Below are 15,422 nucleotides of genomic sequence, written 5' to 3' on the forward strand. Positions count from 1 at the left end.
CCTGGGGCTGACTGGAAGGACACTGGGCTTTGAGAGCCAGAAACATAAGGTCTGGTTTCTCTAACTCCATAACTCTAACTCCATTTGCCATTGTCTCTCGTTTGGTTCCCTTGCCTGACTTTGTCTGGTAGAGGCTTACAGGGCAGTCCTTTCCCTTGAGCTAGTGTGAAAGGATTTCTATGTTTTATGGCTGTTATTCCCTGGCATAGCTGGTGAGGAGTGCTCCAATGCTGAATAAAGTGCGGTGAGAACACAGAAAAGAGGGGATCAGGGAAGGCTTCACAGAGGAGGTGACACTGGAGCCTCATAGAAGGCAAGTGCAAATGTAGTCCAACCTTGAACAACATGGGCTAGAATTGTGTGGGTGCACTTATACAACAGATTGTTTTTGATAAATACACTATAGTACTGTAAGTGTATTTTCTCTTACTTATGATTTTCTTAATAAAATTTTCTTTCATCTAGCTTACTTTATTGTAAGAATGTAGAATATAATATATAAAATATGTATTAATTGTCCATGTTATCGGTAAGGCTTCTGGTCAATGGTAGGCTATCAGTAGTTAAATTTTGGGGAGTCAAAAGTTATACATGGATTCGACTGTGTTACCACCACTAACCCCCATATTGTTCAAATGTCACTTGTATCTGCCATGATTTTTAACTATTAAAACTAAGCAGTTCCCTGTTTGGGTAGAAGTAGATAGAGGTTGTTTTATAATTACCTGCCCCAGTTGTATCCATTGTCAGTTATGCTGCTGAAAGGATTATGTAGCCTGAGATTGCTTAGTGCTTTTTTGTTAATGACCTAAACTTCTCCCATGATAAGCACTTGGAAATAAGTGAACAATATTGTCCCGTTATGTTGTTGTGGACAAATGACCAGTTTGGCCTTTGTTAGATGGCTTGAGAGAGAGTTCCAAAGTTTGAACTAAAAATAGGGTTTGGCATCTACCCAGTAAGACTGCTGAAGTTCTTTCCTTTTTTGATTATGATGATGAAAAAAAATGGCTGAGATGGTGCATGACTTGCTTTTTCTTATCATCTCAGTCCTGGATTCTTGGCCCAGAAGCCCTGCTCTAGAACTTGCAAAGTTTTTGGTTTTTGCCACTGTTCTGGGCTATTCCTTGGCTTGTGATAGATGAAAACCACTATTTTGATTGGCTCACCTGTCCTCATTTCAAGTACTTTTTTTATGGGTCCGGTGGATTCAATGGGTGTGTAAACTTGAGTAATTGTGGTTTTGAGCATCAGTGGGGGCTGTTTCCCATTCGTGTCTTGGCTGTGGTTCTCAATGGGCTTGTCAGCTCAAGAATGAAACATTGGGTTGATTTAAGGTGGTTGGTTGACTTGATTTGGCAACTGTTCTTCCTCACTGATTTCATACTAGCTGGTTAACAAGCTGTTTTCTTCTCTGGTTTTAGGAATGTGAAATTAATGAATCACAAATCAGAAGGAAAATGAAGATATGCTTATAGTTTATATGGTATATTAATTTAAAGGAATTAATGAATAACACATAGCAGTTCCTCAAATTATTGTTAAATAAATAGATGCATTAAAGTATATCTACACCCAAGTGGACAACCTATAAATATACACTGTTACATCTGAAAATTAGGAACAGAGCAAATGTTTGGAAGAGAGGGGGAGGAATGCCCTTATTAAGTTATTAAGTTATGGCATGGTTTCTTTTAATCCCACTAAAATATCTTTTTTCCCAAAAATGACTTCAGACTAAATCAGTTTCTATCTCCTACTTGCTCAGATCATACCTGAACTGGGGCAGAGGTAAGAGGAAGTTTGTTCAGTTAAATTCAACAAACATTTGTTGAATGTCTAATAAGGGTAAATCCCTATGCTTTGTGCCAGGGAGATACCAGAATAAATGAGCCATAACCTTACTCTTAGGAAGCTTGTAAACTAATGGAAAAAACATATTTGTAGGCAATCATCTGAAATTCAAGAGGAAATGAGATGGATGCTAAGTGGAAAGTATAAGCAGGATGGGATGGCAGGAGTGCCATGTGTGCCCAATTCCAATGACACTCCCTGACAGCCCACATCAATGCTTCACAGGCACCCATTTCTCATATGATCTGAATGCCCATGAAGGTTTGCATCTAGACAGGTCTAATCTAGGTCTACAGTCTAAGTCAGGTCAGTCTGACCTTAGGATAAGGGAATAAAAGAAGTGGTTTTCTTTTTTTTTTTTTTAAAGATTTTATTTATTTATCAGAGAGAGAGGGAGAGAGAGCGAGCACAGGCAGACAGAGAGGCAGGCAGAGGCAGAGGGGGAAGCAGGCTCCCTGCTGAGCAAGGAGCCCAATGCGGGACTCGATCCCAGAGCCGAAGGCAGCTGCTTAACCAACTGAGCCACCCAGGCGTCCCAAGAAGTGGTTTTCATTATCAATTCCTTATCAATTCCTGCTATAGAATTGGCTTGTCTCCAACACTAGCACTCATGATGGCAGCCCTTTTTTGGACAGAGAATATTAAACCCTAGCATGCCCATTTTACAAAAAGGCTCTTGCTCATGTGTAAGTGCAAATAAAAAATGCTGTTGTTGCTTCTTTTTGACATTGCTTTTTAATTATGGCTATCCATAAATCATTTTATCCTTGAACAAGACTTGAGAATGGCCCTAAGGCAGAGGCATGATTCTGAGGAACTAGGCCAACAGAGAGTGGGCTTTCACACTCTCCACCTCTTCCTTTAATCTGCTGTCAAAAACAGAAATTTTATCTCTTTGAGTAGCTGGAATCAGCAGGCAGTGCTTAAGTTCCACCTGGGAACTCTTTTAACACACAGTTCTACCCTTGTCTTGCCTTACTAACCACTGTCATGGAAATGGAATCTGTCCTCTGCATTTTTTTCCTCACTTCATTTTCTCCTCTGACAACTATAGTGAGCTGAATCGATACCCCCCCCAAATTATATGTCCATATGCTTATTCCCAGAACCTGTGAATATTGCTTTATTTGGAAACTAGGTCTTCATGGATGTAGTTAAGGATGTTGACATGAAGAGATCATCCTGAAAATCATAACATGAAGAGATTATCCATGTTGGCTCTAAACCCCTTTATAAGACGCAGAAGAGGAGAGGACACAGAGAGAAAAGGAGGAAGCAGTGTGACCATGGAGGCAGATACTGGAATGGTGCGGCCACAAATCAGGGAATGCTGGCAGCTACCAGAGGCCAGAGGGGCAAGGAAAGATTCTCCCCTAGAACCTGTGGAGGGAGCATGGCCCACTGATACCTTGATTTTGGCCTTCTAGCCTCTAGACTTTCTGTTGTTTTAAGCCACCCAGATTATTGTACTTTGTTACAGCAGCAGCAGGAAACTAATACACCCTTGCTGTCAGTTTCAAGTGTTTCCAACTTCTCTTACTCAAGGCCTTGGGATTTGGAGCAGTCACGATTTTTGTCTCAGTTGCTGTGGTGTTTGGGCTGACACTTTCTCCTTTGTAATCCATATTCCTTAGACATCTACATCTACATTCTACACGTTGGAAATTAGCATCATGACAAGTTAGGAAATAATCCTAGTTTTCCAGCCTTCCTTTTTTTTCAGTTGTTTTCATGACTTCCATTTTTCCCTTCTTGTGGAAATGACTGATGTTGGAAGCACATCTTTTCTGTCTCCATCTGTGAGTTTCTTTGCTTTGTTCATCTGTGTTTTGGGGGGAACTGTTTTGGGACTTAGAAGAATTTTTCAGTGGAGAGTTAGTTCTGGGGAAGCAGGATGGGAGCTGATGAAGGTTTATAGCATCTTCTAACTAGGTTTCCAACAACATCTACTGGGCTTGTATTGTTACCAGTGGCAGGAATTTAATTTCCTTTACCTATCTTTTTACCTCTTTCAAACCCTGTCTTTTTTACTGGTTAGAGTCACGTGGGTGACCTTTGGCTCTCTCATTATAACATGTGATTTGTATATTATACATCTAGTCCAGGGTTTCTCAACTAGGGGGTGATTTTACCCCCCCAGGAACATGTGGCTGTGTATGGAGACACTTGGTTGTTACAACCACGGAAGGGATGCTGCTGGCATCCAATGAACAGAGGCCAAGAATGCTGCTAAACACTCTATAAAGCATAGGACAGCCCCCATAAGACAAAGAATGATTTGGCCCAAAATTTCAGTGGTGAGACATTGAGAACCTGACCCTAGTCTTAAAGATCATCTAAGTACATTTGGCCGTGCTTCCTTTGCTCCTGTTTCAGGTGGAAGGAGAGTCATGGATTCATGATGGGTTTTAACATCTGTGAGGAATTTTTACCTCTTACAAATTGGTTTTGGGATAGAATGTAAGCAACTTATCATTTGTGTAAATTGTGCCTTGTGCACCTCCAGGGGATACTACCCACGTAGCATTCATGAAAATAACTTCCCTAGAATGGTGCTGTACACAGTCTATAGAGTTACAAAATGATGGATCTAGTTTTGGGGTTGCCCTGGTAGGGTTCTGGAATTAGGAGAGACTTAATTTCTGCTTGGTAGGGAAAATGGTCCTATCACTGAGTACCCTTTCCAGGAAGGAGAAAATGTTGAGCAGAGAGGACCTCACTTTTATTATTCTCAACCACCCTCCAATTACCAGAGTCCCCTTTTCACCTATGATCTATATCTATTTGACTAGATTTAAGATTGTCCAATTATAATATCACAGCTTACATTTTCCATAGCCTTTGTCTGAATCATGGTGGTGATAGCTTCTTATTGTCGGTAGGTTCCTTGGGGGAGAAAAATATATGCTGCTGCCATAAGACTTCCTATCTACCCACCACTTTCTTGGCGGGATTTCCTTAGTTTCAGCAGCATAAGTTATTCTCCCTGGTCCTCAATCACTTTGCAATAAAAACTGAGATTGCAGAAATGTTCACTGTCATTACCAGTGATGGAGCAGTAAGTACAGGCTTCTGGAGAGGGAGAAGGAATCTGGTGATTTAAACTAGCAGAATGAGCCGCTAACCCTCAGAGAATGCCTTTTCATTTTGGTGAGATCTGAAGGGAATTGGGACAGTTCGGGGAGTCTAGGGGGGGGACGTGCTGGGAGGTGGCTGTTGCACGTGTGGTTACTGAATCCACAGGGAGCCCATGCCCTATGAGCCACCCCACAGGTGAAGGTGTGATTTGTTGGGACTGAGTACTGGACTGCTGGACTGCACACCCTCATCAAAAGCCCCATCAGGCTGAGGAAACTGAGGGATAATACATGGGTGTTGTTCTAAGCCATTACGTTTGTGGTAATTGGTTCTGCAACCATAGAAAACTAATACGTCATTCTATTTCAAGAAACTTCCAGGAGCTGTGGCCAAGCCTGTGTGTGTGTGTGTGTGTGTGTGTGTGTGTGTGTGTGTTGGGGTGGGAGTGATGAAGCCAGGTGGGAAGAAGAAAACATCTTATCTTATCTTCTAATGACTCATTTCGTGGGGGAGGGAGCAAAGTTGATTAACATGCAGGCCTGCCCAGTGCCCAGTGTTGGGGAACCAGAGGGAAAATGTTTTCCCCAGAGCCAGGGCTTGCTTTGCTCGTGGGAGCTTTGATCCTAGATAGGTGCCCCACTTCCACCTCTTGCAGGTGGTGCTGCAAGGGCTGATAGTTGGAGGAAAAATGCACATTCTTTGTAAGGATGCAGATTGTCCCACATGGAGAGCTGATAAGATAGGACATTTAAGAAATCTTCCATCCCTCAGTTTTTTGCTGAGGACTTTTTTCCTCTCTGCTTAAAGGAGAGAATGCCATGGAAGAAGCATGGACTGTGGGTATATCTCCTAAGCTCTGTCCCATAGAGGAGCTGGGGTGCAGAAAAAGTTTTTGGGGGGACACAGCTGAGTGAGAACACATTTGCCTGTCAGATTCCCTGAACTGCCAGAGAAAGGAAACAAAAAGGCAGAAGGATCCACAAGAAACGGCTCTTCATCTTTCTCCCTGGCAGAGCCACAGAGAAAAGGAAACATCCCCCCCGCCCCCCGCAAAAGATCCGTGGGATCTGTTGGATCGGGAACATAGGGGACATGAGCCTGTGTCATGGGCCAAGCCCTGTTAAGTGGCAAGACCTTGGAAACACTTAAGTGTAGTTGGCCACTGTACCAGCTTACAGTCCCAAAGGGGATGCTCAAACAATAATTGTTGAATGAAGGAATGAATATGTTGGAAACCCTTTAAAAAAAAACTCTCCAGGAAGACTTTCTTTACCAGCATCAGGAAAAACTGATGAGGGCCATGTGACCTTGGCTGTGGGGTGGGGGCTGAGATAGCCATACACCTGACAGTACCCAGCCATGAGGAGGTCCGGCTGCCAGATGAAGGCAGCAGACGCTGTAGGAGGCCCAGAGTTCTGACCCTGGGCAGCTAAGTCAGTTGTCTTAGGGAGGCTTGCTCATGGGTCCTTGTGCCTGGGACGTGGCTTTTCCTGGCCTTGATCCTTGCCTGAGACCACCTGGCCCTTGGCCCTTGATCTCTGTCTAGGAAGCTTAGAGGAGTGGCCACATGGCTTCTCGGACCCGAGTCTTTGTTGGAGCTGTGTGTAGTATTGCAGCTGAGAAGTGAAGCAGTGTGACAGGTTCCTCCTCATCACCTCTCTTTCCTGTTAAACTGCCTGGAGGTGTTCGTAAGAATACCAATTAATTAGTTGTTGAGCTAAGAGAGCCCCCTTTATCGTATTTTGTGTCAGGCCTATACCACGGAATCTGATGAGGTCTTTGGGTGCTGGCAGCATGAATTTTATCCATTATTTTTTCTATTATGGATGATTCTTTCCTATACTGGAGTCATACAAAGGTCTGCTTGAGCCAGCTCATGAAGACAAAAATGCTGGGGATTTTAATGGGCCCGGGGTGGCCTCTTGTTTCATTAACAACATACTCAAGATATATACTTGTTTTCCTGGAAGCTATGAGGATGGGCAATATTCAGAGGGGTTTGGAACGATTACATAATTAGAATCAAAGACTCTGGTGCGTCATAGTCATGCTGGAGGGCAGGGATTGAGAAATCAGTGTCTGTAACCATCCAGAGGTTGGTAAGAATCTTACCTCTGTCCCAGAAAAGATTTGTATGTCTTTGAACCCAGATAGCTCACCTGTAAAGAGTGTAACTGTCCTGACTTCAAATCACAATTATAGGAATTGAAGGATTTGATGATGATGGTACCTGCTTAGCATTTTCATAAGCCAGGTATTAGGTTCTACCATTCAAGGCAGGGGTTTTCAGCTGGAGGCCAGTTCGCTCCCTGAGCAGACATTGGGTGATGTCTGGAGACATTTTTGGTTGTCACATTGGGAAGAGGGGGTGCTCCTGGCATCTATCTAGTGGGTTTACAGGCCAGGGATGAGCTTGGTATTCCACAGTGCACATGATACTACTCCCCCTACCCCACAAGAGAAAAATCTGGTCCCAAATGTCAATAGTGCTGGGGTTGGAAAACCTTTTCTAAAGTTGAAGCAGAGTGAATGTTCACCTGTTCAATAAATGGCAAGTCTGCTTATAAATAGAGGGTTCAAAAGAACATGTTCTTTCCACAGTGGGCAAATTAAAAAGGTTGTTTGGTGTATAGCATTTTATTATTTGTAGGTAATACATTTCACATGGTCCAAGATCTAAAAAGTACACAGGGGTTACTCTGCTAGTTTAAAGTCTCCCACCCCCTGCCCTTCCTGGAAGAACCAGTATATCCAGTTTCTTGTTTATTTATCCAGAGGTCCTATACATCTATAAGTAATTGTATGCACATATGTGTACATTTATATTTTATGAACACATATAAACACACACATTCTTTGCCTCCTGCTTTTGTCACTTAATCCATTTTGGAGATAGCTTCCTATCAGGGCACAAAGAATGACCTCATTTTCCCTTTTAAAGGTAACAGATTTTGCCATTCCATGGATGTCTGGTATTTTATTTAGCCATTCGCTTATGGGTGGCTAGTTAGCTTGTTTTCTATTTTTGCTGTGGTTATGAATGCCAATGCAATGAATAACTTCGTATGTACACTGTACATCGTTTTCTACCCAGCAGATATATATCTGTAGGATAAAGTCCTACAAGTGAAATTGCCAAATAAGAAAATTTGTATGTTCCTGATTGTATTGGTTGTTGCCAAATTACCCTGCATTGCAACTGTACCCATTTCTATTCCCCACTGGCAATGAGTGTAGGAGAGGAGTTAGAGTGATTTTATAATTTTTAAAATTTGCTCCTACTGTTTATATCTTCTTATTGAAAACCTTCTGGGAATAAATAAAAGGTGGGGATGCCTTATAATATTTTGTGCCCATCATATTCTCAGTGTTCAGGGACCCAGAATCTGCCCATGGGAGATCTTTTAAGTATTATAAAGTTAATGCCACTGGGAAGTAGCACTCACTTTCTCCAGAAAAGGGCTATTTAGTTCCTGTTTCCTGGCACTAATAGTTCCCAAATGACTTGCCTCTCAAAGAGTTTACATATAGGAAAATCTCTCTCAGCAAATATCCCTCTGAGTGGTTGTTCAGCTTTATTTTTTAAGTTTCTGATTCAAGGGCCCCTTTGAGAGTCTGATGGAAGTGATAAAACCCTCTTCTGAAAAACATACCAGCAGTTTTGTCTCATTTCAGAGGCTCCTGGAGATGCCATGGACCCCAAGGGAGTGGTTCTCTGGGTAGGGGTGAGGATCACGCTGCCAGGCACCATTCCCTACTCCATGAGAGGTAGTATCCATGTGGATCCCAGGCTCATAGCTGGGCAGAACTTAGTTCTGGGTGGCTAGGGACACACTTGTTCCAGACCTGGCTTCCCTCTTGCCCACTTCTTGGCCAAGTGACTGATGAGTTTTTCAGCCTGAGCTTTAGTTTTCTCATCTGTGGAATGGGGACAACACTTGCTTTGCAGTACTTTTGTACTGGAGATATAGAAGCCAAAGCACCTAGCACATGCCCAGCTTCAGGCCCATGTTGGAGGAACAGAAACAATTCTTATTCTTACTTTAGTGAAATCCATTGCATTTTGGCAACTGGGATTCTGGAATGACCACAATCCTTCCTCTCACAGAGACCTTGAACATACCCTTCCCTCTGCCTGGAATACTTTTCCTTTCTCTTTGTCTCCTGAGGTCTCTTTCGGTTCTCAGTTCAACTGTTCCTTCTCAGCCTTTTCCTGCCTCCAATTTCAAATCAGGTTCCCTTGCTGTCTTCTGAAGAAACTCTCCTCTTCCTTCTCAATGCCTCTCCTAGTTGCAGTGAGATCTGTTAGTGTATCTTCTTGTCTAATGTCTATCTCCCCCATTTGGACTACATGCTCCGGGTGATCTGTGGACACTGGTGAGGGCAGAGGCCCTGAGGCAGTTGGGGGCTGGGTGGAGACATAAGCAAATTACCTTTGTGATCTGGAGAGAACCGAGTGAAGGGAAGAGAGATGAGAACGGCCAAAGGAGAGTGGGTCAGGGGCCAGGTCATGGGACTTTCTGGGCCACAGAAAGATAATTTTGAATTCTCTTCAAAGATCACATTGATGGGGCACCTGGGTGGCTCAGTTGGCTGTGTCTACTTTTAGCTCAGGTCATGATCCTGGGGTTCTAAGATCAAGTCCCATGTCAGGCTCCCTGCTGAGTGGGGAGTCTGCTTCTCCCTTTCTCTCTGCCCCTCCTTCCCACGCATGCTTTCCCTCTCTCTCTCAAATAAAGAAATACAATCTTTAAAAACAAAAACAAAGGGATGCCTGGGTGGCTCAGTGGGTTGAAGCCTCTGCCTTTAACTCAGGTCATGATCCCAGGGTCCGGGGATGGAGCCCCACGACGGGCTCTCTGCTCAGCAGGGAGACTGCTTCCCCCTCTCTCTGTCTCTGCCTGCCTCTCTGCCGACTTGTGATCTCTGTCTGTCAAATAAATAAATAAATAAATAAATCTTTAAAAAAAAACCCCAAAACCAACCAAACAAAAAAATCCCGAGAAAAGGCCCATAGTGTTGCTCCAACTCTCCAATAATAAGCCAGGGAGTCACTTAATCTAATCTAGTTCTCTAAAGTTTAATTTTTTATTATTTTTATAAAGTTCTTTTAATGATTTAGTTTTGGGAAAGAACATTAGCCACCGTGGATGGAGGGTGGGTGGGCCTGGGGAGCAGGGAATGGGGGCTGGAGAGGCTGCAGCTATGGTTTTGATTCTCTCCGCAGGCTGGTGCCCTGTAGCCAGCAGGGTTTTAGAAACCATAATATTCTAAGCTAGTGCTTCTTCCAGTTGCATGAATTGCCTCACTCTCCCAAGGGCTGACTGAAATTGGGCTCTGTTTCAGGGAATGACAGATACGGGGGCTTCCACCAGCATTGGTGGACTGGCTACAGATTGAAACTTACCAGAGATGGTGGTGAAATGGGATGGAGAGGTCATGGTCACAAAGGGTGGTGTGAGGTACTTGGCCTTCACGCCCTCCCGGGCCAGGCGGTCCATATTGGGGGTGTCCACGTCCTGGTCATAGTTCCAGCGGAAGCCATCGAAGGAGATCAGCAGCAGCTTGTTGAAGTTCTTCCTCCCGGGGACAGGGTGGCAGCTGGCCCAGCCCAGCAGGACAGACAGCAGCAGTGTGAGGACCCTAAGCCCTGTCATGCCGCGAGCACCACACATCACAGAGTTCATGGGCATGCTCCCATTTTCTCCCTTTTTTATCTGTGGTTGAACAAAGTCCAAATTGATAATTGTGCCTGAGCTCTGTTGTGGATTAAAACACCTGGAGTGTAACAAGATGTCATGTTTTACGTGATGAAAAGTTCTGGAAATGGATGGTGGTGACGGCTGCACAACATCGTGAATGCATTTAATGCCCCTGAACTGTACACTGTAAAATGGTAAAAATGGTAAATTTTATGTTGTGCATATTTCACCATGGTAATAGAAATCAAACCATGTGGAATACTTTGGACTTTCATGTCAATTCCACTATTGTGAAGATTTGGGGAAAAAGACTGGTGTTTTCCTTTGCTCAGTGTATTCTGTTTTTGTGGGGAGAACAAATTATTGTTTTCATTTTGACTCTGAAAGCAGCCACCATGGATTGAGGACCTGAGAGGGCCAGGAACTATATACACATTATCTATTCCATTTAATTAAAAAAAAATCTAAGGTAGGTTATTGGTTGGAAATTTTCCATAAGAATTTTAAATAGTTACTGTGGTTAGATGCACATAAGATAAGATTACCGTTTTAACCTTTCAGATGTGTACGAATTCAGTGACATTTAGTGCATTACAATGTTGTGCAATTATTACCTCTCTCTAGTTCCAGAACTTTTTCATCCCATCTAAAGGAACTGTCCTTCCTTAACTGTCCTTCCTCATCCCTCCCTTACCTAGTCTCTGGTAACCACTAATACGCTTTTTGTCTGCTTGGATTTACCTCCTCTGGACATTTCATATACATGGAATCATAAAGTATGTAGTCTTTTGTGTTTGGCCTCTTTCACCGAGCATAATGTTTTCAAGGTTTATCCGTGTTGTGGTATGCATCAACGTTTCATCCTTTTCATGGCTTGTTAGTACTCTACTGTGTGGATATGCCACATTTCATATATCCATTCACCAGCTGATCAATATATTTTTTCCCCATCTTTTGCCTGTTGTGAATAGTGCTGCTATGAATATTTGTTTGAATACCCTCTGCTTTCCACTTAGTCTTTGCAACGTATCTATGAGGTGGTGTTTACTTAGTAGCTAAGTAAATAGCTCAGAGAGGCTATGGAACCACTTCAAGTTCACAGAGCAGATGTGAGGCTGGAACTGTAGTTATTAATTAATTATTATTATTATTATTTTTAAAGATTTTATTTATTTATTTGACAGAGAGATCACAAGTAGGCAGAGAGGCAGGCAGAGAGAGAGGGGGAAGCAGACTCCCTGCTGAGCAGAGAGCCCGATGGGGGGGGCTCGATCCCAGGACCCTGAGATCATGACCTGAGCTGAAGGCAGAGGCTTAACCCACTGAGCCACCCAGGTGCCCCCTATTTATTATTATTATTTTAAAAATATTTTATTTATTTACTTGACAGACAGAGATCACAAGTAGGCAGAGCAGCAGGCAGAGAGAAAGTGGGACGCAGGCTCCCTGCTGAGCAGAGAGCCCAATGTGGGGCTCAATCCCAGGACCCTGGAGTCATGACCTGAGCCGAAAGCAGAGGCTTAACCCATTGAGCCACCCAGGCGCCCCTGGAACTGTAGTTTTTACACTTGGCCGCATGGTTGCTGGGCGTGGGAGGGGTGCGTTAAATTCCCCAAGGACACAAATTGCTTTGAATACTCTTAAGCATCTGCCCATTCACCCCAGATTTTTTGAGTCCTAGGTGTAAGAGATACAGGAATATAAATGAAGAGGTTACCTTTGGGTGGCTCAGAGTTCAGGGGACAGGCAGACAAGTAAAGTGTTATATGCAATAGAAGGTCCCTGCTAGAGATGTGCGTGAGAAGTGATGTGGGAGCAGAGGTAGAGGGTCCTAACCTGGAGAAGCTGGGTAGGGGAGGGTTTTTTGGAGGAGGTGGTGCTAGACTTGAGTGTTGTAGGCTGGGAGGAATTAACCTTTCGGAAGCACTGTCACTCAGCCACTGATCTGGACATGACAACATCTGCCTCTGGCTTCTTCCTGCAGATACATGGATGACATTTACCTTTGCACTTTTAGAAAGATCTGTGCCTTGTATAAAGATGTCATCAATGGACAGGAGTTGAAGGTCTGCTTAGGTATTCAGGGGAAGTTTTGGGAAGATTTTTGTCTTGACGTAGATGTACTGAAGGCTGGATATCAGACCCAAGTGGATAACCTATTTCCCCCTTGCTGAAATTGCCTGGAGTTCTGTTCCAGGTTTTTGCTTAGGTTGAATCTTTGGGGTGAAGAAGTGGTATGTCAGGGGAGCTTTATTATTTATCTGTATACCTTGGCTTTTCCTATTAATTAGCATATGTTTTGCTACTTGAGTGATTTGCATAGAATTTTGTGAGGAGTATGCAGCATTGTGGTTGAGTGTGTTTTGAAGCTTTCCAGGTTGACCATGTTTTGAAGCTTGGGTTCATATCTTGATTCTGCCACTTACTATCTATGACACCTTGGCGTAAGTCCCTTAACCTCTATGTCTCTGTTTTCTCTGCTGTAAAAAGTTATAATGATATATTTCCGAAGGTTGTAAAACTTTGATGAGATATTGTACATTGATTGGTAGGAATGTTAACTGCTAATGGGATATCCATGTTCTCCCCCTAATTTCCCAGCCCCTTTGTAATTACAGCCTATGTGCTGTGAGTGGAAGCCACTTGCATCACTTCCAGTCTACATCTCTCTAGGGATGGTACCTAATCATTTCACTCTGTCATCCCGTGCCACCCCATTAACTGGAAGTCTTGTGTTAAGATGATAGGCTTTCCATCATTCTGGGTCTCTGAGTGACCACAAGGAGCATAGTCTCTAGCCAATCCATGGTAGAATGGAGTGTTGGAAATCAACCTTTGTTGCGGAGCCATTTGGATTTTGGGGCTCATTTGTTACTGTGGGATAACCCAGTCTATCCGGGCTAAAGCAGCAGGTAAAGCATTTACGTTGGTCCCTAGCAGTATAAGTGCTTAACAGTTGTTGGTTGCTTGTAGTGTGATGATAAATTGCCCCTGAAAGTTTCGTTATTTGATCTGATGATGCCAATGATACTATTTTGTGCTTGGACAAATTTGACTTGGTATTCCTTGGCATTCCACCATGTGGGAGGGATGGATAATTGAGGGGCAATAAAGCATTGTTATCTGTACTTTGTGTCCTTGCATACCCTTGGTGGCTATGAACAATATATACTACCCTTGAGAAGGCCAGACCTGGAGCAGAGTTGCTGTTGATCCCAGAACTGGGACTGTCCAAGGAGAGAATCTTGAGTCCCTGGTGTGTAGATTCTCCAAGGTGACTCGAATACTTGTACTAAGTGATTTGGCCCTTTGGGAATTATATACAATTGTGTAATTGTAATCAGGTAGGCCCTTTTTGGGACAATCTATACATATCTCTATATTTTGGAAACACAGAAAAAATTAGTTAGCAGTCATGCAACAAACATTCTGCCACATCCACTGAAACATCCCTGAAGTGCCATATTTGGTGTAATCAGCAGAATTTGGTGGAGGTGTTTGGCTACAGAAAATTCTCATTCTGGTCACTGTGATGCTTATGGTCCCAGCATTGTAGTGTGCCTGGGTTCTTTTTGGTAAGTTTTAGTTTGGAAAGCATAAATCCATCATTTGTTTATCAAATATTTATTGAGCACTTTGGATGGAGTGGAGAATGAAATATGGAGGAGAGAGTAAATCTCTTTCGGCCACTATGTTTTCAAGCTGTCTAGTACTCAGCTGTGGGACATGAGGCTTGAGAGTCGCAGTTCCACAAGCATCTTCCAGCTATACCATCCTGACTGTCATTTTTTCTTGCAAGTGCAGCCATCTCTGGTTCTTAAAGATTTTATTTATTTATTTGAGAGAGAAAGAGAGAGGGAGAGAGAGAGCATGAGAGGGTAAAGGTCAGAGGGAGAAACAGGCTCCCCGATGAGCAGGGAGCCTGATGTGGGACTCGATCCTGAGACTCCAGGATCATGACCTGAGCTGAAGGCAGTCGTTGAACCTACTGAGCCACCCAGGTGCCCCCACCCATCTCTGGTTCTTGCCTTCTTTTGTGTGGTTCATATATTAGTCATGGGAACTGTTGCAGAATTGCAGTGTGTTGTGTCAAACTTAAAGATACCATTAGACTTTGTTAATTTTCAAGAATGCCATTAAACTTTTTGGGGTGCCTGGGTGGCTCCATTGGTTAATCATCTGACTCTTGATTTTGGCTAAGGTCATGGTCTTGCAGTTGTGAGATGGAGTTCTATGTTGAGCTCCCTGCTGGGTGTGAAGCTTGCTTAAGATTCTCTTCCTCTTCCTCTGTCCCTTCCTCCTCCCTCCCTTAAAAAAAAGGGGGGGGCACCTGGGTGGCTCAGTGGGTTAAAGCCTCTGCCTTCAGCTCAGGTCATGATCCCAGGGTCCTGGGATCGAGCCCCGCATCGGGCTCTCTGCTCGGCGGGGAGCCTGCTTCCTCCTCTCTCTCTGCCAGCCTGTCTGCCTACTTGTGATCTCTGTCTGTCAAATAAATGAATAAAATCTTTAAAAAAAAAAAAGGAAAGAGTACCATTAAACTTTTTAGAGAAATCTGTATATTTAAGACATAGTCACTGGAGTGGAGATGAAGAATTCCAAATAGATTTTGCGAATCATCCCAGAATGAGGTAATAGGTAGAACTCTTGGTTGCTAGTGACAAAAAACCCATTTCTTATTAGTCTGGGTAAGAAGAGGGACCATGTTTTAGACTGGTTTTGTCCTGAAGCAGACCCTGAACCAAGGATGGGGGTCAGGTAGCTCGTTGGAAGGTGAACCCAGGGAGCACC

At 43.5% G+C, this 15,422-nt stretch overlaps 1 protein-coding gene across 1 annotated transcript in view; it reads right to left on the reverse strand.

The window, feature by feature from the left end:
- Nucleotides 1-10,589, reverse strand: part of LOC122896074 (ectonucleotide pyrophosphatase/phosphodiesterase family member 7-like) — a 30,626-nt gene extending 20,037 nt beyond the window's left edge. The window contains exon 1 of the mRNA XM_044234013.1: nucleotides 10,340-10,589. Coding sequence (XP_044089948.1) covers nucleotides 10,340-10,589 — 250 coding nt within the window. The remainder of the gene's footprint in view (nucleotides 1-10,339) is intronic.
- Between the last annotated feature and the right edge of the window lie 4,833 nt (nucleotides 10,590-15,422).

This window comes from Neovison vison, chromosome 14 (genome assembly GCF_020171115.1).
Source record: "Neovison vison isolate M4711 chromosome 14, ASM_NN_V1, whole genome shotgun sequence".
In the NCBI taxonomy this organism is placed as follows: Eukaryota; Metazoa; Chordata; class Mammalia; order Carnivora; family Mustelidae; genus Neogale; species Neogale vison.